The sequence below is a fragment of the Phacochoerus africanus genome, chromosome 3 (assembly GCF_016906955.1).
Source record: "Phacochoerus africanus isolate WHEZ1 chromosome 3, ROS_Pafr_v1, whole genome shotgun sequence".
Lineage (NCBI taxonomy): Eukaryota > Metazoa > Chordata > Mammalia > Artiodactyla > Suidae > Phacochoerus > Phacochoerus africanus.
This window is the reverse complement of record NC_062546.1, coordinates 82,026,116-82,050,034: the sequence shown is the minus strand read 5'-3', so window position 1 is coordinate 82,050,034 and position 23,919 is coordinate 82,026,116. Positions and strand designations below refer to the sequence as shown.

Below are 23,919 nucleotides of genomic sequence, written 5' to 3'. Positions count from 1 at the left end.
GGGGTCCTCCATGGGGGAGATGAGCCCCCCTGGCAGGTTGGAGAATTGCTGGGACTCCCAGGAGGGCTGTGGGAAGCTGGACTCAGCTTGTGAGGAGCATGCATGTACTGGTTTGCCCCTGAGGCAAGGCAGAGAGGATGGATAGAGATTTCCTGCAGCGGCCTCGGCATGCCAGCCCTAGCCAAGTGAATGCTCTAGCTCTACTTATTCTGTGTCAGAACACAGCACTGGATCTGGCATGGCCACATTTGGAGACAGAAGACCATGGGATGCAGAGGTGGCCTGGTCCCAGGATGGAGCCTGTGTGAGGTGACAGTGGCCCCCCAAAGTGAGTTTTTGGCAGTGCATCACGAACAGCCCAGACCTCCGATGGTAGCTGTTCCACCAGAGCTCACCCCTTGATACATGCTTAGAAGTCACAAAGGCTCTACCTGCTAAGAGGCCATAGCAAGGCAAGAATGGAAGAGACTGAGGGCAGTGAGTGCCTGTGAGGGACAAAGGGGCTTGGATATGAGGCTGCATCTAGTCAAAGAGGAAAGCAATTGCTGGTGCTTGCACAGGCAGTGCACAGAAGACAGCTTTGATCTCTGTCTGTGGCCAACACAAGGCAAGAGCCCGCACCTGCTGCCCTTACTTCAGCACCACACCACTGGAGTGAGGGTCCCAGGGCTGAGAGAGGGGAAGGCACACACTTAAAGCAGACAGAGCTAGCTCAGGCCCAAACATCAGGGTTTCTGCTCCAGCAACTTGGGATCAGGCCCCACCCTTGATAGGGAGATGATGGCCACTAAGCAGAGAGGGAGCCACATTTCACTCTCAGCTCCAGCCCCACCCATATGAAGATGATAGCTGCCAGTATACCCCAAGGGAAGGCATGATTTGCACCCATGTCACATCCACCTCTCCCACCAAAGATACTGGGCACATGCAGTCTGTATAGGGGCATTCCCCATAAGGACACCCCTTCAGGATGGCAATAGGTAACTTCTTCACCTTAATTCATAGAGGCAAAGAAAGTTACACAGAATGTAAAGGCAAAGAAACTGATCTCAATTGAAAGAGCAAGAGAAAACCCCTGAGAAATAATCAATCAGAAATAAACAAATTACCAGATTAAGAATTCAAAGCATTGGTAATAAAAATGCTAAATGAATTAGGGAAGAGAATAGATGAACACAGTGAGAATTTTAACAAGGAGCTAGAAAATATAAAAAAAGATCTAATTGAAAGTGAAGAATTCAATAGCTGTAATTTAAAAAACATACTAGAAGGAAGGAATAGAAGACTAAGCAATATAGAAGTATTCCTAAGTGGTCTGGAAGAGAGTATAATGGAAATCACCCAATCTGAAGAGCAAAAAGAAAAATAACTTTTTAAAAGTGAGAATGGTTTAAGAGATCTCTGAGATTACTTTAAGCACATCAAGATTTGCATTATAGGGTCTCAGAGCAGCAGAGAGAGACAAGGGAATATAAAATGTATTTGAGTAAATAATGCTAAAAATTTCCCAGATCTGAAGAAGGAAACATCCATAAACAGGAAGCACAGAAGGTCCCAATCAAGATGATCCCAAATAGACCTATACCAAGACATATCATGATTAAAATTATAAACGGTAGAATTCTAAAGGCAGCAAGAGAAAAACAGGTCATGCATTGGAACCCTATAAGGCTATCAGCTGATTTTTTTGCAGAAACTTTTAGGGCAGAAAGGAGTGTCCTGATATATTCAAAGTGCCGAAAAGGAAAAACTTGCAACCTAGGATACTCTACCCGACAAGATTATCACTGAGACTAGAGAGAAAGATAAAGAATTCAGACAAGCAAATACTAAGAGTTCATCAGTACTAAACCAACTCTAAAAGAAAGGTTATAAGGTTTTCTCTAAGTGGAAGAGAAGAAAGAATCTGTAGGAAATGGAAAATCCCACTAGGAAAGGCAAATATATAGTAAGGACTGAGGATCAACCAGTTAAATAGGCCAGTATGAAGATTAAAAGACAAACAATTTTAAAAGCAGCTATAACCACAATAAACAATAAAAGGATATGCATGAAGATGTAAAATATGATACCAAAAACACAGAATATGAGGGAGGAGTGTAAAAAATGTTGCTCTCTTAGAATGAGTTTAAACTTAAATGAATACCAGTTTAAAACAAGTAGATATAGGGAGTTCCCACTGTGGCTCAGTGGTTAACGAATCCGACTAGGAACCATGAGATTGTGGGTTTGATCCCCCGGCCTCGCTCAGTGGGTTAAAGATCTGGCTTTGCCATGAGCTGTGGTGTAGGTCGCTGAAGTGGCTCAGATCCCGCTTTGATGTGGCTGTGGCGTAGGCAAGCAGCTACAGCTCCAATTAGACCCCCTAGCCTGGGAACTGCCATATGCTGCAGGTGCAGCACTAGAAAAGACAAAAAGACAAACAAACAAACAAACAAAATGCCAAGTAGATATAGGTCAATGTATATGAGCCCTATGGTAACCACAACTTGAAAACCTACAATAGATATACAAAAACTAAAAAAAAAAGGAAGAGAAGCATACTGCTAAAGAAAATCATCAGACCACAGGGAAGAAACCAAAAGAAGAAATGAACAGAGAAGAACTATAAAAACTGGAAAACAAGTAATAAAATGTTAGTAAGTACATACCTAGCAATGTAATAATGCTTTAATCAATTTACATAGGGTGAATAATTGAATAATAGAAGACCCATCTATATGCTGCTTTGCACACAGAAACTGAAAGTGAGGAGATGGAAAAAGATATTTCACACAAATAGAAATGGCAAGAAATCGGGTAGCAGTATTCATATTAGACAAAATAGACTTTAAAATAAAGGCTACAACAAGAAAAAGAAGAGCATTATATAATGGTAAATGGATCAGTACAAGAAGAGAATAGCATAGTGGTTAACACATGCAACCAATATAGGAGCACCCAAATATATAAAACAATTATTGAAAGACACGAAGAGAAAAATTGACAATAATACACTAATAGTAGGGGATTTTAACACCCCACTTATATCAGTGGACAGATCTTCTAGACAGAAAAATCGATAAGATAATACTGGTCTTAAATGACATGGTGGACCAACTGGACTTAGTAGATATCTACAGGACATCACATCCAAAAACATACACTTTCTTTTCAAGTGTATATGGAATGTTCTCGGGGATAAATCACATTCTGGGCCACAAAACTTAAGAGGATAGAAATTATATCAACAAATTTAAGAGAATAGAAATTATATCAAGCATTTTCCCAATCCCAACAGTGCGGAATAATCAAGCACAGAAAGAAAAATAGGAAAAGAACAAAAATGTGACAAAAACATGCTACTGAAAAAAACCAATGGATCAAAGAAGTCAGAAAATACCATGAGACAAATGACAGTGGAAACACAACTCTCAAATATATGTGGGATACAGTAAAAGCGGTTCTGAGGGAAATTTATAGCAATACAGGCATTCCTCAAGAAATAAAATTCTCAAATAAACAACCTAACTTATCACCTGAAGGAATTAGAAAAGGAAAAACAAAGCACAAAATCAACAGAAGGAAGGAAATAATAAAGACCATAGAGGAAATAAAATATAGACCCCCTCCAAAAAAATGAATAGAAAAGATAAATGAGACCAATAGCTGTTTTTTTTTTTTTTCAAAGATAAAGAAAATTGATAAACCTTTAGCCAGGTTCACCAAGAAGAAAACAGAGAACCCAAATAAACAAAAGAAGAAAGCGGAGAAATAACACCAATACCACAGTGATACAAAGTCATAAAACTCATCAAAGTGATTATAGATGGAACATATCTCAACAAAATGAAAACCATTTATGACAAACACACAGCTAATATCCTACTCAGTAATGAAAGGGTGAAAGCTTTTTGTCTAAACTCAGGAATAAGACAAGGATGCCTCCTCTTGCCACTTCTGTTTAACATAGTGTTAGAAGTCCTAGCTACAGTGGACAGACAAGAAAAACAAAAAAACATCCAAATTGGAAGGAAAGAAGTAAAACTGTCACTATTTGCAAATGACATGATATTTTATGTAGAAAACCCTAAAGTCTCTACCAAAAAGCTATTAAGCTAATACATGAATTCAGGAAAGTTGCAAGATACAAGATTAACATACAGAAATCTGTTGCTTTTCTATACACTAATAATCAACTATCAGAGAAAGTAAAAAAAAAAAAATCCCATTTAAAATTGATTCAAAAAGTATAAAATACCTGGGAATAAACTTGACCAAGGAGGTAAAAAAACCTGTACTCTGAAAACTATAAAACATTGATAAAGGAAATTGAAGGTGATACAAGACGTAAATATCCCAAGCTCTTGGATTGGAAGAATTAATATTCTCAACAAGAATATACTACCCAAAGCAATCTGCAGGTTTAATGTGATTCCCCATCAAAATACACGTAACATCTTTCATAGAACTAGAACAAGTAATCCTAAAGTTTATATGGAACCACAAAAGATTGTGAATTGCCAAAGCAATCCTGAGGAAAAAGTACAAAGCTATGGGTATTCGATTCCCTATCTGCAGTTGATACTACAAAGCTGCAGTAATCCAAACAACATGGGTGGGAGTGTAAGTTGGTGCAGCCACTATGAAAACAGTATGGAGGCTCCTCAAAAAACTAAAAATAGGACTGCCATAGGACCCAGCAATTCCACTGCTGAGTGTATATTCAGAAAAATTGAAAACACTAATTTAGAAAGATACATGCACCCTAATGTTCACAGCAGCACCATTTACAATAGCCAAGACATGAACAGACCCTAAATGTCCATTAACAGATGAATGAATAGAGAAGTGGTACACATATACAGTGGAATACTACTCAGCCATGAAAAGAATAGTGCCATTTACAGCAATGTGGATAGACTAGAGATTATCATACTAAGTAGAGTAAGTCAGAGAAAGACAAATACAATATGATACCACTTAAGTGAAATCTAAAAAATATGGAGAATGTATATAAGCATTATAGAAACAGACTCACAGATATAGAAAACAAACTAGTGGTTACTACTGAGGTGAGGGAAGGAGGAAGGGCAAGATTCAGGTATGGGATTAAGAGATACAAACTATTGTGTATAAAAGAGATAAGTCACAAGGATATGTTGTACAGCATAGGGAATAATAACCGTTATTTTTAAAAAATTTTTAATGGAGTATAATATAATCTTAAAACACAATGAACCACCAAAAAGGAAAGAAGAGTAATGTGCTCTTTTGTTGTCTTCCATTTCTGACAGCTGATACTATCTTTTATCTGTGATCTATATGTAAAAGTTTCCAATAAATTTTAAAAGGTGAATAAATTTAACTACACATCGTAATTATTTAATTTTGTCAATGGTACATGAAGTTGGGTAAAAATGGTGAAATTAGTACCAATTTTACCAACTCATAATTAATGTTTACCTTTAGTTTGGACCAATTTCCTAAGAGAACACTCTGAAATATTTCAATTTGTACAGCTCGGAAATCCCTTCATGTTTTTCTTTTCTGTTGTTAGGCTGTAAAGAGATGTTTTGATGTGTTCTTTTAACTTAACCAATAAATAAATCCTTAATTGCCTGAACTAGGTTTCTTCATTTCAGGTTAGTTTATGGATTAATTTTATTAACTTTAATGTCCAAGTTAATGTCAGATTGGAAGTCCTTTAGAGTTGAAAGAAATGAAAATTCAAAATAATAATAGGAATTTTCTTTTTGGCTCGGTGGTTAACAAATCCAACTAGGATCCATGGGGTTGTGGGTTCAATACCTAGCCTCACTCAATGAGTTAAGGATCCGGCATTGCCGTGAGCTGTAGTGTAGGTGAACTTCCATATGCCACAGGTGCAGCCCTAAAAAGCAAAAAAAAAAAAAAAGAAGAAGAAGAAGAAAAAGATAATCAGGTAAAATATTAATAAGAATCTTCTCAAAAACAGAGGGAAGGACAAACATCGATTGCTGTAGAATTTCTTTGCAATGACAATGATTCTCTTTTCCCGTAGTGATGATTTTCTCACAGGGCAGTGAAATGCTCTTGGGCAGCAGAAAGGGATTCATTGAGAAGAGACTGTGCATTTTTGATTGACTTTTGGATGTACATGCAGATCTTAGAGATACTGAGGGTTCAACTGCAGGCCACTGCAGTAAAGCAAATATCACAATAAAGCCAGTCACAACAAATCTTTTGGTTTCCCAGTGCATATAAAAAGTTCTCTTTGTGGCTGAGTGGAAACCAATGTGACTAGCATCCATGAGGATGCAAGTTTGATCCCTGGTCTCACTCAGTGGGTTAAGGATCTGGCATTGCCATGAGCTGTGGTGTAGGTCACAGACGAGGCTCAGATCTGGCATTGCTCTGGCTGTAGTATAGGCCAGTGGCTACAGCTCCGATTCGACTCTTAGCCTGGGAATCTCCATATGCTGTGGGTGTGGCCCTAAAAAGACAAAAAAAAAAAAGTTACATCAATACTGTGCTATATGTAGCCTATTAAGTGTGCAATAGCATGTATAAAAAAATGCACAGGCCTTAATTAAAAGATAATTTCATGAGTAGGAAATGCACAGTGTGTGAATATAGTCAATAATTGTCTGATTTCTTTGTATGGTGACAGATGGTAACTAGACTTAATTGTGATCACTTTGTAATATATAGCAATACCAAATCATGTTGGGCACCAGAAACTAAGATAGGGTGTTATAGGTCAATTATACCTCAAAAACCAACAGACAAATTATTAGAAAAAAGGGGATCAGGTTTGTGGTTACCAGAGATGGGGAGTTACCAGGAGGAGGAGGAATTGAGGAAGATAGTTAAAGGGTATAAATTTCCAGTTATAAGTAATTACAAGGGATGTGATGTACAATATCATGAATATAATTAACACTGTTATGTGTTACCTATGAAAGTTAAGAGATTAAGTCCCAACAGTTCTTATCACAAGGAAAACAAATTCTTTAAAATTTTGTTATCTGTATGATGACCATTGTTACTAAACTTGTGATAATCATTCCATGTTGTATGTAAGTCAACTTATTATGCTGTACACCGCAAACTTATTCTCTGCTGTGTGCCAACTATATTTCAGTAAAACTGGAAAGGAAAAAATTCTTTTAAACACTTTATTGCTCAAAAACACCAATCAACATCTGACAGCACAGGGTTGCCACAAATCTTATAATTTGTAAAAAAAAAAACCTGCAAAAAAAAAAAAAGCGAAGCACAACAAAATGAGACATGTCTGTATTTTCACTAAAAAGCAAAATTAAAATCTTAGTCCAGGCCAGGATAGCACTTTGCCTTGTGCGTCAGGTTTTTCCTGTTTTTTGTTTTGTGGCTTTCTCGAAATCTTCATGAGTCATGGGCCACCATAAGTGTTCTCCCTTCTGTGGAAATAGCCATCTTCTTGGTTAATAAGCCTTGTAAATAAACAAACTTTTTTTTTCTTTTTAGCTACAGCGTTAAGAAAAGAACAGCAGAGCTGTTTTTCTCTGGCATTTTGCAAGTGGCAAGCATATGATAAATGTGTAAAAGGAACTGGGCATTTGGAACCTCCCTAGACTCGCATCTCTTCACCATTAAGGGCTGTCTGGATGGGAATATATTCTCAGTGGTAGCGTTTAGGTCAATTACAAGGATGATTTCATTATTAAAATTGCCACCGTTGATTGGTAGTTGATTCTTGTGCAACGAAAAGACACCATCTCAGAGGGGATTTTATGGAAGAGTGCAGTGTGCACCCCTCCTTTATTTCATAAATCACCTGCATTCCTAATAGTAGCTGACAGGAGGGCTGTTAGGACCTTAGCCCCACTGTAGTCATGTGATGCAGCTAAGATTTCATCCAGAAGCCAGGCAAGAGCTCTAGAACGCTTCTCATTTCATTCCTTTTTTTGTTTGTTTGTTTGTTTGTTTTTTGTCTTTTGTTGTTGTTGTTGTTGTTGCTATTTCTTGGGCCGCTCCCGCCGCATATGGAGGTTCCCAGGCTAGGGGTTGAATCGGAGCTGTAGCCACCGACCTATGCCAGAGCCACAGCAACGCGGGATCCGAGCCGCGTCTGCAACCTACACCACAGCTCACGGCAACGCCGGATCGTTAACCCACTAAGCAAGGGCAGGGACCGAACCCGCAACCTCATGGTTCCTAGTCGGATTTGTTAACCACTGCGCCACGACGGGAACTCCTCATTCCTTTTTAAAGATTAGAAACTCGGCACTCTATTCATCTTGGGTGATGGTGGATGATAAGAATTCTATTAAATGTGAAATTATCATCCGATCTTGTAGTTAGGAACAAACCTAGGAGTCCTGTTGATCTTGGGGAAATATTTATAAATTTTGTTTGGTTTATATAGGGACCCAGGACATCCAATTAAGCGTTTATTAAATACTTACATGTGCCTAGTGTCCTGCTTGATACTGGAAAATTCATCCCTGTTTTGCTTCATGTGAAGCCTTTTCTGAGAATTGAGAACAGAAAGGAAAGTGAGATGCAAATAGTGCAAGATATCAAACTCCAAATTAGAAAGTAGGTCCTGGCAAGGAGATTCTCAGCATCCATCTCGTAATAGTGTGGCTTAGCCCAGGGAGGATATTCCAGGAATCATTTGGCATTGCTGCAGCCATCCCTGTTAGGAGGCCAGCTGCCTCGGGCAGCAAGGCAAATATCTTTTTAAGTCATCAGTCTGTTCCTGATGCTCCAGACGCACAAAAGACATTAGGGGAACAGCATAAATATTAACAACACAAATCCAGTTCCAAAACACACAGATGTAGAAAGTGATGGAAGAGGGAAAGCTCTAATGTTCAGCCTCCCCTGTCATAGAGATCAGTCTCTAGCCTCTGGATTATAAAGCAAACCCACCTAAGCTAAAAAACAAGCAAACAAACAAACAAAAAACAGACAATTCCCAAACCAAAGCTTCAAGTATAAGCATGTAGAGTTACAAGTATCTGAAAAGGCCTGTCATTCATTCTGTAGCCTTCTGTTGAGTAAAAGCCAACATCACGTAGCATGCATATTGGCCCTGTATAAAAGTCCAGGATTTCAGGAGTTAGGCTTCTGTCAGGCATCTTTACTCATCAGGGTTTGTTTTAATTACCTAAACTTAAAATAATGCCAATAAAACTCCAAGTTAAAAACAGTGGCAGAAGCTAGAGAGAGTTGGAGTTGATTACAAGCAAAGGGAGGCAGCCAAAGACCTCAAGGCCAAGGTTCCTGTGGCGAGGTGGCCCATTTCTCCCTGCTTTCTCCACTGTCATCTTTGAATCCCAGTTCTGCCCTCTTGTAGGAGCCGGACCTTCCCCAGCCTCACCTGTCAGTGGGTGTGTCCCCCCACCCACCCCATAGTGACCTGCAGGCTGCCACCATCTTTCCTTCTGTTTTTCTGTACACTGCATCTTTCTCAAAAGAAAACACACTGGCTCAACCAATTCCTTTTGTATGTTATTTTAAAAGGAAAACTGTAAGTTAAGAGATGGGAATGTTTTACTGAGAAGATAAAAGGTGTGCTGAGAGCTATTCAAAGAGCAGGAAAAACACACATTGGTCAGTTCCTTGGGGCCCTTACCTTGCTTTCTCCTACACTGGGAACTCGTATTTCTGTCCGTCTACTGGCTGCCAGGCTGATGGCATGTTCTTGGTGATAAATTATTACTGTGATGAGCACATGTTCCTTGAGAGCCATACAGGAATCCAGGAGAAGGACACTGCTTTTGCGGTCAGCTTGAGGTCATGGCCCACCCATGTTCTGCCTTGCCTTCCTGCTTTCTTTTCTTCCATGTCCAGACAAGTAGTGCTGATCTCTGATGTGAAAACCAGCACACTAAAATGACAATTTACTGTTGTTCTTCCTGGGAAATCTAATGTAGTGTAGTGCTTTTTTTTTTTTTTTTTAATTGTGCATTGACGTAAAAATAATAGGAAGATTGACTTCTTGGTAGTGAGGAAAGGAGGAAAGAAATAATCAGATGCTTAAAAGTCATTGCCATCATCTGATTCAAAAATGTGAGCTCTAATCTTTATTTACTTTTATGCTTTTTGTCCTATAAGAGCCATTTAGAAACATTATTAATTCATAGCAACAGAAAATAGTGCTGTTTCATTGGCTGATCATGAGTTAAATTTACATCGATGGTTTGAGACTCAGTGATGAAATAAATGTAATCAAAATCAATAAGTTCTATTTTAGTATTGATTCCTTTCTTCCAATTGGTCATTCTTTATGTACTCCAAGCAATGGCCAGAAGGCTTTTTCTGCAAAGAGCCAGATAGTAAATATTTTAGGCTGTCACAGCTACCAAAATCTACTGTCACTATGCAAGAGCAGCCATAGACATACAGAAACAACTGGGTTTGGCTAGTTCAAATAAAACCTTATTTTTGAACACTGAAAATGGAATTCCATATAATTTTTTTTTTGTCTTTCGTCTTTTTAGGGCCGTACCCACGGCATATGGAGGTCCCCAGACTGGGGGTCGAATCGGAGCTACAGCTGCTGGTCTTCACCACAGCGACAGTGACACCAGATACAAACCATGTCTGTGACCTACACCACAGCTCATAGCAATGCCGGATCCTTAACCCACTGAGTGAGGCCAGGGATCGAACCTGAAACCTCATGTTTCCCAGTCAGATTTGTTTCCACTGTGCCACAACGGGAACTCCGAATTCCATATAATTTTAATATCACAAAATAGTCTCCCTTTTTAAAAAACCATTTTAAAATGTAAAGATCAGTCTTAGCTAGAAGACTGTATAAAAATAAGCAATAGACCAAGTTTGACTAATGCTTCGGTGGACTAGCCAAACGCAACATCATCAGTTTCGCTTCTTTTTGAGTTCTGGAGAAAAAAACAATAATGTCCTGTTACTGTCAAAAACATAAAGATCACCACTGCTTATTGAGATTCTAAGCTTTACCTAAAGTCATGTACTCAAATCAATTGATGAAAGTGTTGAAGGAGGTAAGACATGAATATGCTCTAAGCAGAATAAAACCTTCTCAGTCTGCTCAGACGGCTGTGCCGAATCATCACAGCCTGGGGGGCTTATCAATAGCAGAAGTGAATGGGTCATAATTTGGGAGGCTGAAAGTCTGAGATCAGGGTACCAGTCTGGTCAGATTCAGTTGCAGACTTCTCATTTTATCTTTGTGTGATGGAGGGGGCCAGGGAGTTCTGTAAAGTCTCTTTTATAAGAGCACTAATCCAACTTATAAGGATTCTACCCTCAGCACCTCCCAAAGGCCCTCACCTTTGGGGGTTAGGATTTCAACATATGAATTTAGGGGGACATAAACATTCAGATCATGGTAACCTCTAAAATCAATGGTTATTTATTTATTTTATTTTTTTTTGTCTTTTGTCTTTTGTCTTTTGTTGTTGTTGTTGTTGTTGTTGTTGTTGTTGTTGTTGCTATTTCTTGGGCCGTTCCCTCGGCATATGGAGGTTCCCAGGCTAGGGGTTGAATCGGAGCTGTAGCCACCGGCCTACGCCAGAGCCACAGCAACTCGGGATCCGAGCCGCATCTGCAACCTACACCACAGCTCACAGCAACGCCGGATCGTCAACCCACTGAGCAAGGGCAGGGACCGAACCCGAAACCTCATGGTTCCTAGTTGGATTTGTTAACCACTGCGCCACAAAGGGAACTCCGGTTATTTATTTCTTCATCAGTTGTCTGGTGGGCACCACTGTATGCCCGGCCCTGGGTAGGACTATGACAATGACCATGGTGTCTGCAGGTCTAGTTTTGGGAAATTTTTTTTTATTTCCGTGGCCTTCGAGCCTCTCCTTTGATTGGTCAGCTCATCTGAAGCAGAGCGTATGAGTGGTGAGATGGCTCTGGCTTAAAAGCCACACATGGAGACGTTTGGTAGACAAGCTCACATGTAAAACCTCAGTTCCTGCCCAGTGGCATTTCTAATTTAAAGTCTTTGTCTCTGGTAGGCCCTGAGGGAGAGGGAGAGCTTTTGGCTTTTTGATGTTGGGGTCAAGGTTATAGTTTGACCTGTGGGTCTTTCTTCTTCCAGGTGCATGCTCCGAGTCCTGGACTCATTTGGCACAGAACCAGAGTTCAACCACGCCAACTATGCCCAGTCGAAAGGCCACAAGACCCCCTGGGGCAAGTGGAATCTGAACCCACAGCAGTTTTACACCATGTTCCGTGAGTAATCCTGCCTTACTTCTGCTTTCCAGAATGTGCCAAAGACAAGTAGGAAAAGAAACGAGTCCACCAAATATTTGGGGTTGTGATTCCCGGGGCCCTTAGCTATAGAAATGTGTGCTACGGAATCTTTTTCTTGGGAGTAGCTGAATTTTTATTAATGAAATTGAAAGGCTTTGTGAGCATTTTGTGAAAAGCCTTAGAAATGTTGTGGGAAAAAAATGTGCACTATGAAGTAACACTGGAAACCATTTGGGAAGGAACCTTGGCTGGACCTTGGGGAGCATTAAACATTCTTCATGCCACACAGACCCTGTGTAGGGTCCGCTTGGTGATTCATGAGGAATGGAGGTCTTCCATCTCCATACATTTTCCCAATAAATTAACCTTCATCATTTAAGCATCAAACTTTGTAAAGAAAAAAAGTGAGCCTTTTCAAAATGGAATGATTTAAAATTCTGTTTCCCAGGCCCAGGATGGTATCTCACCTTCTCTCACTCACGTGGTGTCATTGTTGCCAGTAGCAGTGACTGCTTTGCAGAGTGATGCAGGGGACATGCTAAAAGATGGTGAACCAAGCGGCCGCACCTGCAGCCTTTCAGCATTTTTCTTTTCCATGTTCACCACTTCTTGCTGCTGCCATCAGTTTACCTGTTTATAGCTTCATTTCATTTATAGCTAGCTGAGGACTGTGAAGCCAAGTACCAAATCTATCATTCTTGTCAAAAATGGATTTATTACTTTGGTAATTCCCCTTGCTGAGGTGAATTCCCATTCTGGAAATGAAAGGTCCCATGAGTTAAGCCATGTATTTGGACACTCAGAGTGTAAACATGCATTTTCCTAAATTATAGGGATAATTTTAATCCAGAGATTTCCATCCTAGAATTACTATCTGAGATGCGAATGTTTCCTTCGTTAAGACCCACGTGCCCCCCTACCTCCCGCCTCTGCCCATCCCCCCCACTTGCTCTGTGCTGGCCCCTCCCCCCCCCCCATGACAGCCACCTAAAGATGACCTTTTCTCATGTTCACTGAGTACAATAGCAAACACATTGAACTAAACCTTGAGTGTGAAGCAGGAGAAGGAAGGGAGAATTAAGAAGGGATATAGCAGATGGGGAAGTGATTTGAAAAATCTGCTCATGTTGAAATGTTCGTTTTAGCTCAGAGCGGTGTGTGAGTGTTCTGGATGCATTGTAAACAGTTACTGCTGTTCTGGAGCTCTGTCATCCTCTATTGCAGCCTGTCACTGGGGCATAGTTCAGGAAGCCAGCTAATACAGTGTGTGGTGGGTGACAGGTGGCTAGTCAGCATGGTGAGACTGGATTGACATTGCTGTGTAACTTTGAGGGGCTGGGATGAGGTGGCACAAGATAACCTAAGAAGTAGCTTGTGAGTTACTTCACATGAAGTGAAATGGTACCTGTGTTCAGAATGACCCAAACAGCCTGAATGACATAGCATATGTATGTCCTCCATGTGATGGTGTTCTTTTAGGTTTTATTTTTTTAAGTATTAATTTTTTTATTAAAGTATAGTTGATTTACTGTGTTATCCCAATTCCTGCTATTCTGCAAAGTAGGATGGTGTTTTTTTAGAATGTTGGCGTTCAGAGCCCCCCCAAAACCTTTTTTGTTCTCTATGAAAGAAGGATTTAAGCAGTGTTGGTTGATTGAATTGAAATGAATTCACTTCTTAAAATATAACTGAAGATGGAAAAATAGATTAATTCTTCTTAACCTAGAAAGGAGATAGTTTTGTAACTGACTCAAAATTCAGCAGGAATCAGGCAAAGGGGCGGGGGGAACTAACACATTTGACTGCCTGTAAAAGAAAAACTACCTCTATGGCAAGAACAAAAACATCAAAAGATAACATCAGAGCAAATTCTACTGCAGAGGATAAATATCACTCATGTATAAAGAGCTTCTAAAAATTGAGAAGGAAAAGTTCCACAATACAGTAGGAAAATGGGCAAAAGCGGTTTCAAGGAAAAAGAAATGTACTGCCCCAAACATATGAAAGCATGTTAACATCACTCACAATGAGAGAAATGCACTTTAAAACTGCACCACAATACCATGATATTGGCAAAACCCTGAAAGTTTGCTGGTGCAGCTATTACTATAGTGAGACTAGTGGAAAGCAGGGGGTGCAGCCCTGCCCTGCCTCTGTGGAGGGGATTTGCCACCTTCCAGCAAGGTGACCCAGGCACCTTTCCTTTGAGCAGATCCCATGTAGCAACCTATCCCAAAGATAAGTGAGCAAAAGTCAGACAAGCATGTGTACAAGGCCATTTAATGTGGTGCTGCTTGTACTAGGAAAAGACTGAAAATAACCCAAAGCTTCCTAATAGGGGACCAAGTGAATCCCATGGTCCATTGATAGAGTGAAGTCGCGTGTAACTGAGAAGAGGGCAGAGGGAAGACTCCACTTTCTGGAGGGATATATTTAGTGGTAAAACCCGAAGTGCAGGGCAGATGTGGAATTGCTCCCTTCCTATAAGAAGGGTATGAGGGGAGGAAAGTGTGTGTATGCCCGTGTAAATGAACGTGCTTGTGTTTTCAAAAGAAGCAATGCAAGAATAAATAACAAGCTAATAGAAGTGATTACCCTTGGAGGAGGATTACCCTCCAAAGTAATCACTTTTATTAGCTTGTTATTTATTCTTGCAGGGATGGAGAGAGAAAATTGATGTCTCTTAATGTACTTTATCTGGAACCATGTAAATGTTTTACATGATAAAGAAAATGAAAAAAAAAGCATTAAAGACGAAAAAGAGATAGAAAAAAATGAAACAAACTTGATAACCAGGTTGGTGCTAATCTCTCACACAGTTAAAATAATTATTTCAAGTGGCTTTAAAACACAATCTTTGGACCAGACATTCATTATAGAAAGTATTTATATCATTAGGTGGACTATTCCAGGTATACTGAAATTTGTAGTACACAAAAAGGGGAGAGCCCTTAAAGAATTTAAGTGTAGACTGTATAATATTCAGCTCGAATAGGAAATAGCAATATGAACTTCTATTTTCTCTTTAAAAAGGAAATGTTTCCTAACTCTTTATTTAGAAAAGGACCAAAATAAAGACAATCCAGTGGCAGTGAGTATCCTTAACACTCATATTTGGATTCCCTAAATAACTTTTGCAGTAAAGGAACCTCATCCCAGAATAAATAGATCGTTCCAGGTCTAGGGCAGGAAACATTCAAGATGGGACATCTTGTCATACCAGAAAGCAAGGAAGCTAAGAAAGACCCCTGGGGTGGAATCAGAAGGACACAGGAGCCAAAGATAGGGTGGTTTGAACATCAGAAAGAATGATTTCAGCAGACTGAAATTAAACCAATGGAAAATAGTTCATGAGAATGACAGCCCAAGCAAGAACAACTCACAAAATCAATCGATCACCTTTGCAGGTTGCTAGGACACCACCTCATTACTCTGAAAAATAAAGGGAAACAATCCAGCCTTTGATCTTGCCTTTCTAGGACAAATTGTATTTGAAGATAATCAAATAGTTGATGAGAGAAAGTTGTTAATTATGGAGAAATCACAGCTAACGAATGCAAAAAGAATGAAACATTAGAAAATCAGCATTTTATAACTCCTAATACGACAGTTGGAGCAGGGTGGAGATCATCCATGGTTATGAAATCCATCCAGAAACAGGCTGATGGAAAACTTGCTCATGGTTGAGGCTGTCTTGAATGGAAGAAATAAGGACACGAGTAGTTTGGAACCTTTATGTTGTTGAGATGTGCCTGGACTGGAGAATTTGCAGCAGCAAACAGTGACTGCCCACCTGGCTGGCTTCCGAGAAAACTCGGGTGCATCCTTGAAAGAGGGTCTTTCCCACATGACAGAAGGGCCGGGTCCAGTCCAACCTGGGCGCGCCCGTAGATTTCCCATCCCTTGCCCTTTGGGTAAATGTGGCTGTTCTCATTGCCCAAAGACCATTGCTTTGAGCATAAGATGAAAGTGTCAAAAGTTGATCCATGTCTTATTAACTTTTTAAAAATGAAGACAGATTTACTAGGGCTTAATAGACAGGCTTAGTAATCACTACATAATTGCTGTGTAACACACACTGCAGGTATACATAGCTTGTTTGGTTTTTTTTGTCTTTTTAGGGCCACATGTGCAGCTATGGAGGTTCCCAGGCTAGGGGTCGAATTGGAGCTATAGCTGCCGGCCTACACCATAGCCAGAGCCACATCAGATCCAAGCCACGTCTGTGACCTACACCACAGCTCATGGCAGCGCTGGATCCTTAACCCACTGAGTGAAACCAGGGATCGAACCTGTGTCCTCATGGATACCAGTCAGCTTTCTTTCTGCTGCGCCACGACGGGAACTCCCCTTGGTTTGTTTTCTTCTGATGGGATGCACAAGGAAAAATAGAGACCACGGGAAGACAGTGCTGTACTTGTGCAGTCAAGTCTGCCTGTCTTATTATGGGATGACCAGCATTCAGCAGACGTGCAGTGCAGGGAGAGGATGGGGAAGGCTGGTCAGAAGAGGCCCAGTATCAGGAGTAGGAAAGAGAAAAACACACTCACTGTTGCTGAAGCATCTTTAGGAGCAGGGAAATGAGAGATGCTCCTGACCAGGGGTAGCTCCTGAACACTCAGAGTGCATGTCTCACATTAAGCCTACTTCTATTTCTCCTCCAACTCATTTCCTCACTAAGTTGGGGTTTCTATAAGTTGAAAAGTCTGGCTTTTCTTTATAGTTCTGCCCCAAGTCTCAGAATTTCACTAGGACCATCCTCTTTCTGTGTTCTGTTGGCATCTGGGCGTTTTTGTGTGTTAGCACAAACGGTTCCCAGCACCTCTCCAGGCAGCTTCTCTAGGATCAGCTGAGTGGGCAGGTGACACCAAGGCTATTTGTCCAGATCGCTGAGTGACTTTTTTTTCCAGGAAGCAGAGAAGTGTGGTTCTTCCTCCCTCGTGCAGGCTTCTTGTCCCTGCTTTTCATTTCCTGTCCAGACTCAGAGCCTAGCTTCTGCACTGAGCGCTGAGGGTCTCCTGCCCCAGAGCCAACAGTGAAGAACTCAGCTTGGACCAGGCCATTCCTCTTCAAAGACCACAGTGCCCTCCCTTTGCCCATGGGGTCGGGTCCCAAGTCCTTTCAGGGCCCTGCCTTCTCTCCCCAGCTCAGCTCTCCCCTGGCCTGGCCTCACCCCAGGCAGCCTGCTGGTCTCTCAAGATACCACCATGACTCCTCACCACCTTTGCCTCCTCCAAAGCATCCCATAGCAAAATTTTATTATTTCCTTGAAAACTCTATTTAAATGGCTTCCTCCATCTTTCTAATCAAACTGAAACCCACACACACCTCTATTACAAAAGCAGGGAACTCCTCCCCCATGGAAAAAGGCTCTCATACCCTAATGTAAGCCTTACTGTCTTCATTAGGGGTATGTTTTCACATGGTTGTAACGTACATACTAAAATTTCGTATCTGCTTTTTTCCCACTTAATGTAGCAGAAGAACTTTTCAAGGTTCTACTTTTAAAACCACTGTTTTCAAAGGTGTTTTATAGTCTGTCAAGTGGACCTTGTATTTATTTGGGGAGACTTTTGCTGTTTCTTGTTGAGAATTAATTCTGGATTTTTCTGGGCTTTCCAGGGACTTGGCTTGACCCTGTTTTTAGGCATTATATCAGTTGGCCTTTAGTCAGCTGTGCATACCTCTTTTTCTAAACTCCTAAAGGCATTCTTTTTTATTTTTTCTCAGTCTCAAACAAGGTGATTATCCCTCAGTAAACAAATGAAAGGAATCTGCCTACACAGAAAAAAAAAAAATAGAGATGACATCTGCCTATAACATTTTCAAGAGAAAATAAAACCCTGAAGTTGGTATCTTGCACCTTGAATTATCCTGTGTTTGCATAGTTCTCATCATGTGCATGGCGCCCTCTTGCACAACTTCATCTGACCTATGTAAAACATCAGCCGTGATGAAACATCTCTATTTTATTGCGTTATTTCCTCTCTTGCCCTGGAGACTGTGGCTGAACATAGCAATCCCAGAGACGACCAGATTCCTCATTCCTGGTTTCAGGCACCTCGAATCTCAAATTTATATTTACCTCCAAGCGTTGAAAAGTTTCAGTAACCTTCATTTGTCTGCTTAGCAGCCTCCCTGTTCGTATCACTGTCCTGGAATATTTCTGACACTCTCAGCAAAGTCTGATTGGATTGGTTTATTTCCACTTAAGCTATTTTTAAGTACTCTTGAGGATTTGCCTTCTGGGTGCTCACATTGTATAGTTATAGTCCAGACCGGGGGACATTCAGTGTTTCTTGGCACATGGAAATTTGGGAGTTGAGCAAGGAGCAGATGGGGGTTCTGAAGTGTTTGTTCAGAGCCTCCCTGTTTCACCCCCAGCCCCTTTCCTTTTGTTACAGCATCTGGCCCCTGCTGGCTCCTCTGATATTGTCCTGCCTCCTCTCCGTGTTTAGATGTCTCCCTGGGTACCAGGTCCTCTCTGATACCCAGGCCATGGCATGCACTGTTCCCTGTCTATAGCCCCATCCCTTGTTACCCACCACCTCCTTGCCCACCCTGCAGGGAGGTGTCCTGTCCTCCGGAAAGCCCTCCCTCCAGGAGCCATGCACCCCTGTCCCAGCTTGGGGCCCACTTTGTGATTTTCACCAGCATGGTCACTGCTGAATCTTTAGGACTTGCAGTTGTAATGTCACTGGTGATTAATATTTTTGGCATTAGTAAAGAAAGAACAAATAGACCCAACTACAGAATGAAGTTGAGTTCATGAAAATATAAATCACATTGTCACCCACCATGATGTGGCCTCTGGCTGAAAGAAAGATGAGTCACCCCAGTAGCCTTGAGGCCTGGTGTGGATGGGTCCTGCTACCCCGACCTCAGCTCTTACTGCACATCTTCTTGCTCCCTAACCTCTAACCTCCTTACTGTTTCTTAGGTGGGCCAGGCACACTCCTACGAAGCACCTTTGCATTGGTGGTTCCACCTTCTGGAATATTCCTCTCTTCCTCCTTCAGGACTTACTTTGACTCAAATGTCACTTTAATGAAACTAACCTTGACGCCTCCCCCCACATACACACACTTTTTTTTTTTAAATTTAACCCCTTTCTTTCCCAAATTCTCAGGCCTCTTGCCTGCTTTATTTTCCTCTGTAACTGTATTACCATGCAGCATTTATGTTCCATGGACTATTATTTTCTCTTTTTCTCCACTGGAATTGGCAAATAATATTAGTAGGGGTCCTGTCTGTTTTGTTCATTGCTGAGACTCCAACATTTTGAAGAATGTCTGGCACAGAGTAGGCATTCAGAAAATATTTACAGTCTGAATTAAATTAAATTGAATGATAATGCCTGTCCTGTTTTCAGTCCATGAAGCAATGTAGGGAAGGGAAGAAGGGTACAAATCTAAGTTTACAGAAGCTTCTTGGAGCCAACGGCCTCATGTTACTCCCCCTTTGTCTTCCCATAGGGTTTAGTCTCATGATTTGTTTCACAAGTGGTTGTTTTCATTGACATTCTAACTCTTTGAACTTCTTCAAGGATTTGGGGTTCACAGTCATGTTTACTAAGTGCAATCAGATCAAAATAGTGGCTTGTAGACCCCAAATTTTGTCTGACAGAACAGAATTTTAGAAACGAGCCAGTCCTTTTTCATGCTAGAAACAAAGGTGTTGGTCTTAGCTGAGGATCTCTGGCTTCCGTGTATGACTTTATTTTTAGGGCCTGGCAAGCCAAAGAGCTATTTGTGATTCAAACTGCCTTTTTGGCCTTTAACTTGGATCAGGAAGGCTTTTGCCTTTTATTTCTGTGCAGACCAGTGAGTAATAGGATCAGCCTTGTAACTCCTTCAGTCTGAGCCTCAGCCTTCAGGACTGACATTCTTCTAAGGAGTCCATTCCTTCCTAAATTGCTTTTTGACACTTGAAAATTTACCCTGATGTACCTTCTGTCAACAGTTCAGACACTCATCTTTTCAGCTCAACTGTACATAATAGTTTCCCCTGCCTGTATCCCAGCCTCCTGCTTCTCAAAGAGCCCAGCATCATTACCACTGGGTGGAAAAAAAGTCACTTTTGATGAAATTTGACGCATAACATCACAACGGTACAGTTTTTGAAACTGAATTGTTTCTTGTGTGATGTAACTTTATTTTTTGGTAGTTTTTTCTGTCATGCTGGTTCTGTCATCATCAGAATCGGCATCAACATTGTGAAGGCCATGAATGGCATTCTTCCCTGTTTGTTAAAAAAAAAAAAAATTGAAATATAAAGAAAGTGAAAGAAATGTGAAATAGAAACCTACAGCCTAGACTCCACAATTAACAGTGTGCTTTATTTTTCTGTGACCTACCAGTCCATATGTCTATATTTTCTCTATCCATCAATCCAACTTTTATGTGTAAAAGAACCCTTAACGCTTAGATGTTTTGGTTTAACACCATTAACTAGAGTTCAGTATTAATCACCAAACCAATTATGTTTATTTTATGTACAACACTCAATTTTTTTGCTTACTTTCTTTCTCCCCAACTGAATACAGGCTCAATGAGGGGCACTTTATCCAGGCTTCTCTTGTTCACTGGTATATCCGTAACTCCTAAGCTCTTGCCTGGCTCATAGTAATTGTTCAGGAAGTGTGCAGAATATTGAATGAATGATGATATTTAGAAACCTGTGATGTTAGAATTTTAAAATCCCATTTCAATGATTTGTCTTCCTTCTTCCCAACATCTACTTTGTGACCTAGAGAAAAATATAGATTCATTTATCTGTCTAGTAAATATTTATTGAATACCTATAATACACCAGGCCTGAGCTAGGGTCTAGGATAGAGTGGGGAGCTGCCTTACTGCTGATGATGAATCCTAAGAAGGGGCTTTGGTTTGGGAGCTTGTGGGCAAAGAGCATGATGCTGGAAGCAGTTCAGGCATGGCCTTTGCCACCTGGTAATGAGCTTAACTTACAGAGTCAACCATAGCAGATAATTAAGCATTCATCACCAACTTACTTAATCATGCATTCAAAAAAATCCTATCAACAAGTACCATATAATAACACTTATATGTGGAATCTAAAATATTCAAATGAGCTGATCTACAACGCAAACACACTCACAGACATAGAGAACAGACTTACAGTTGCCAGGTGGGTGGGAAGGATTAGGAGTTCCCTAAGGATTCCTTCTGAAGGAAGCAAAGCTTTTCAGTGGGAAACTGCCACAGTCATTTGTTTGTTTCAAAGACCTTGTCAGACAACAGAGAGGACAGTTTGGAGTTAGGGGGAGGTGACAAAGGGAGGAGCAAGACTGGAGGCATGGAGACCAATTGGAAATCCACTGCTGAGTGTGCAGTGATACTCAGCATTCATCAATTGAGATAGTCAAGAACTGGAAACATCCTAAATGTGGTCAGATATATTAGATAGGATTTCTGTCAAATTGGCTTGGTCACAAGGGTTTGTTGGCTCTTGTCACTGGGAATTATTGAAACCGGCTTTAGGCAGAGCTGGATTCGGGGCTTGGAGGGTATCTTCTCTCTCTCTAGTCTTGGCTTGGCGTTTCTCTGGATTGGCATTGTCCTTGGGTGGGCTGTCCTCACAAGGGCACGGAGATGCCCTTTGCAGCTCTAGACTCTGCCCCACCCTGCTTAGTGATTGGAGCAGAAAGATGTAGACCCGGAAAGCAGCTCTCACTAGTCACGAAGCAACTGTGATTGGCGGGACTTGGGTCATAAATGAGTCTTTCAGCGGCACCTTGGTCAGGGGGAGTCCTCTGGATTGTGAAGGCATGGAGAGTGAGGGAGACAAAGGGTCAGGACTGGCACCAGTTCAAGCCACCTGAATGGAACAGAATTGCATGGCTGGTGTGGGAAGGGCCGTCGGGTTCAACAAAGCCATGTTGGCAGACCAGAACCATGGGCCTTCCATCTGATGGGATGAGTTCAGGCCGTGAGGTTTTGTGCTGCTTTAACAGGCAATGATGAACTGTGGTCACCACCCCAGAAAGATACCTATAGCACATTGTGTAAATGGAAAAAGAAATTCACAGGAGAATAGGTACAGGAGGATCCAATTTTGGTTTGAGGATAAAAAGAAAATACCCATGAGTCTAGAAAAAAGGAACCCAATAGTGGTGATTTCTAGGAGCTAAGAGGATGGGTGACATTTTTTTCTCTCCTTCTATCTTCCTCTCTTGTCTGAAAAAAGTTAGACACTGAAAATGTATTTCTCTTCTAACCAGGAAAATGGTTTCTATTTAAAGAAAAGAAAAACTTCTCCATTGAAGTTTTGACAAGACTTGATGAGGTCAGAGTAGGAAGGGTAAAGAGGAGAGAAGGAGTTGATGGATTTAGAGAAGGTGACATTACCCCACCCACCCACCTCCGCCCCCTGCCCAGCTTCCAGGACTTGGTGATTGACTGGCTGTAAGGATGGGGAGGGGAGGGAGCCCAGGCTGGCTCTGAGGTTTCTGCCCTCGATGCCCCAACACTGCAGGGCCAGGCCGGCTGTGGTTAAAGACTGGCAGACAACTGTTAGAATAAATTCTATACTTCTTAGCGATGTTGAGGGCTGAGTGGTTGAATATCAGACCTAGGAGATTTATGCAGTTGAAAGAAGGGTCAATTGCCTTAATAAAAATTTTGAATTAATTTTGAAAGGGGACGTGATAACTGCTTGGTAAATACAGTGTATACCTTATACTTTATTTATTAAATAGTTGGTAAGCTCCATGAGGGCGAAGACCCACCTTTATTTTGTAATTCCTCAATACATAGCCCATAAACCTGGTTCATAGAGTACTCTAAAATGTTTGTCCTTGAATGAATTATTGCAGCTAATCTAACAGTAATTCCTAAAAGTCATCGCTGTAATCTGCTCAGGAAAAGTCATCAAACTGATTTGTAGTCATTTGTAAATAGGTGCTTTTCAAATGCTTAAAGTAATGCTTTTCTTGGTAAGAAAAAAAGTCCTAAATTAAAGACCATTATTAATGCTCAGCAAACCTTCCAGTTTGTAGCACATTAAAAAAAAAAAAAAAGAAAGAAAGAAAGAAAGAAACACTTGATTCCACATACATAAGCTGCTCAGGAAACGGAGAAAATACTCCATATTTAAATATATATATATTTCATTGGTCTTTCATGTGTATCTTGGTCTACTTTATAACATTATTTTCCTCTGAAGCATGTTTACCACTGTAGTTCACAGAGTCCAGGAAATAAAATATTTGGCCTCTGGAGCTGTGTTTTCAAGCGCCTTAAGGAGCCTGGGCTCTGAAAACAGCTGGTCTGGCTCCGAATCCCAAAGTTGCCATTTCCTAGCGTGTAAGCTTGAGTCGTTTAAGTAACTCTCTCTCTGTTTTTTTCATCTGTACAAACATTTTTAAGGTTGTCATGAAAATATAATGAAATGGTCACTATAAAGCCCTCAGCCCGCAGCCAGGATTCAAATATCAGCTCTTTTTTTTTTTAGTCACATGTGTTTACCTCCCGGGAAGGAGTGATTTCCAAAAGTACAGGATATCCTTGTCACGTGAGATTTCTTTGATTTACACTGAAATGTAAATACCTTCCCTTTGAAACCCTCCCAACACGGCTGAAGTCCATGTTCCCATCTGAAGGCAGCTCAGAAGACAAAGCCTGACCTGAAAAGGTAGCTCTTCACAGAAGGGTCATTAAAGATAGCATTCACCTGTACCTGTGGCTGTTGACC

General features: G+C 40.9%; 1 protein-coding gene and 1 long non-coding RNA gene across 7 annotated transcripts in view; one reads left to right on the top strand and one right to left on the bottom strand.

Moving 5' to 3' along the window:
- LOC125122999 (uncharacterized) overlaps window positions 1–21,484 on the bottom strand; it is a 29,514-nt gene extending 8,030 nt beyond the window's left edge. The window contains exons 1-2 of the long non-coding RNA XR_007133944.1: window positions 21,346–21,484; window positions 8,412–8,476 (exon numbers count right to left, since the gene is read on the bottom strand). This is a non-coding gene — a long non-coding RNA (uncharacterized LOC125122999). The remainder of the gene's footprint in view (window positions 1–8,411; window positions 8,477–21,345) is intronic.
- The window catches only part of MGAT5 (alpha-1,6-mannosylglycoprotein 6-beta-N-acetylglucosaminyltransferase), a 364,486-nt gene that overhangs the window by 246,677 nt on the left and 93,890 nt on the right, over window positions 1–23,919 (top strand). For all 6 annotated transcript variants that reach the window (XM_047772070.1, XM_047772068.1, XM_047772067.1 and 3 more), the window contains exon 10: window positions 12,050–12,183. In XM_047772070.1, the coding sequence (XP_047628026.1) occupies window positions 12,050–12,183 (134 nt within the window). The remainder of the gene's footprint in view (window positions 1–12,049; window positions 12,184–23,919) is intronic.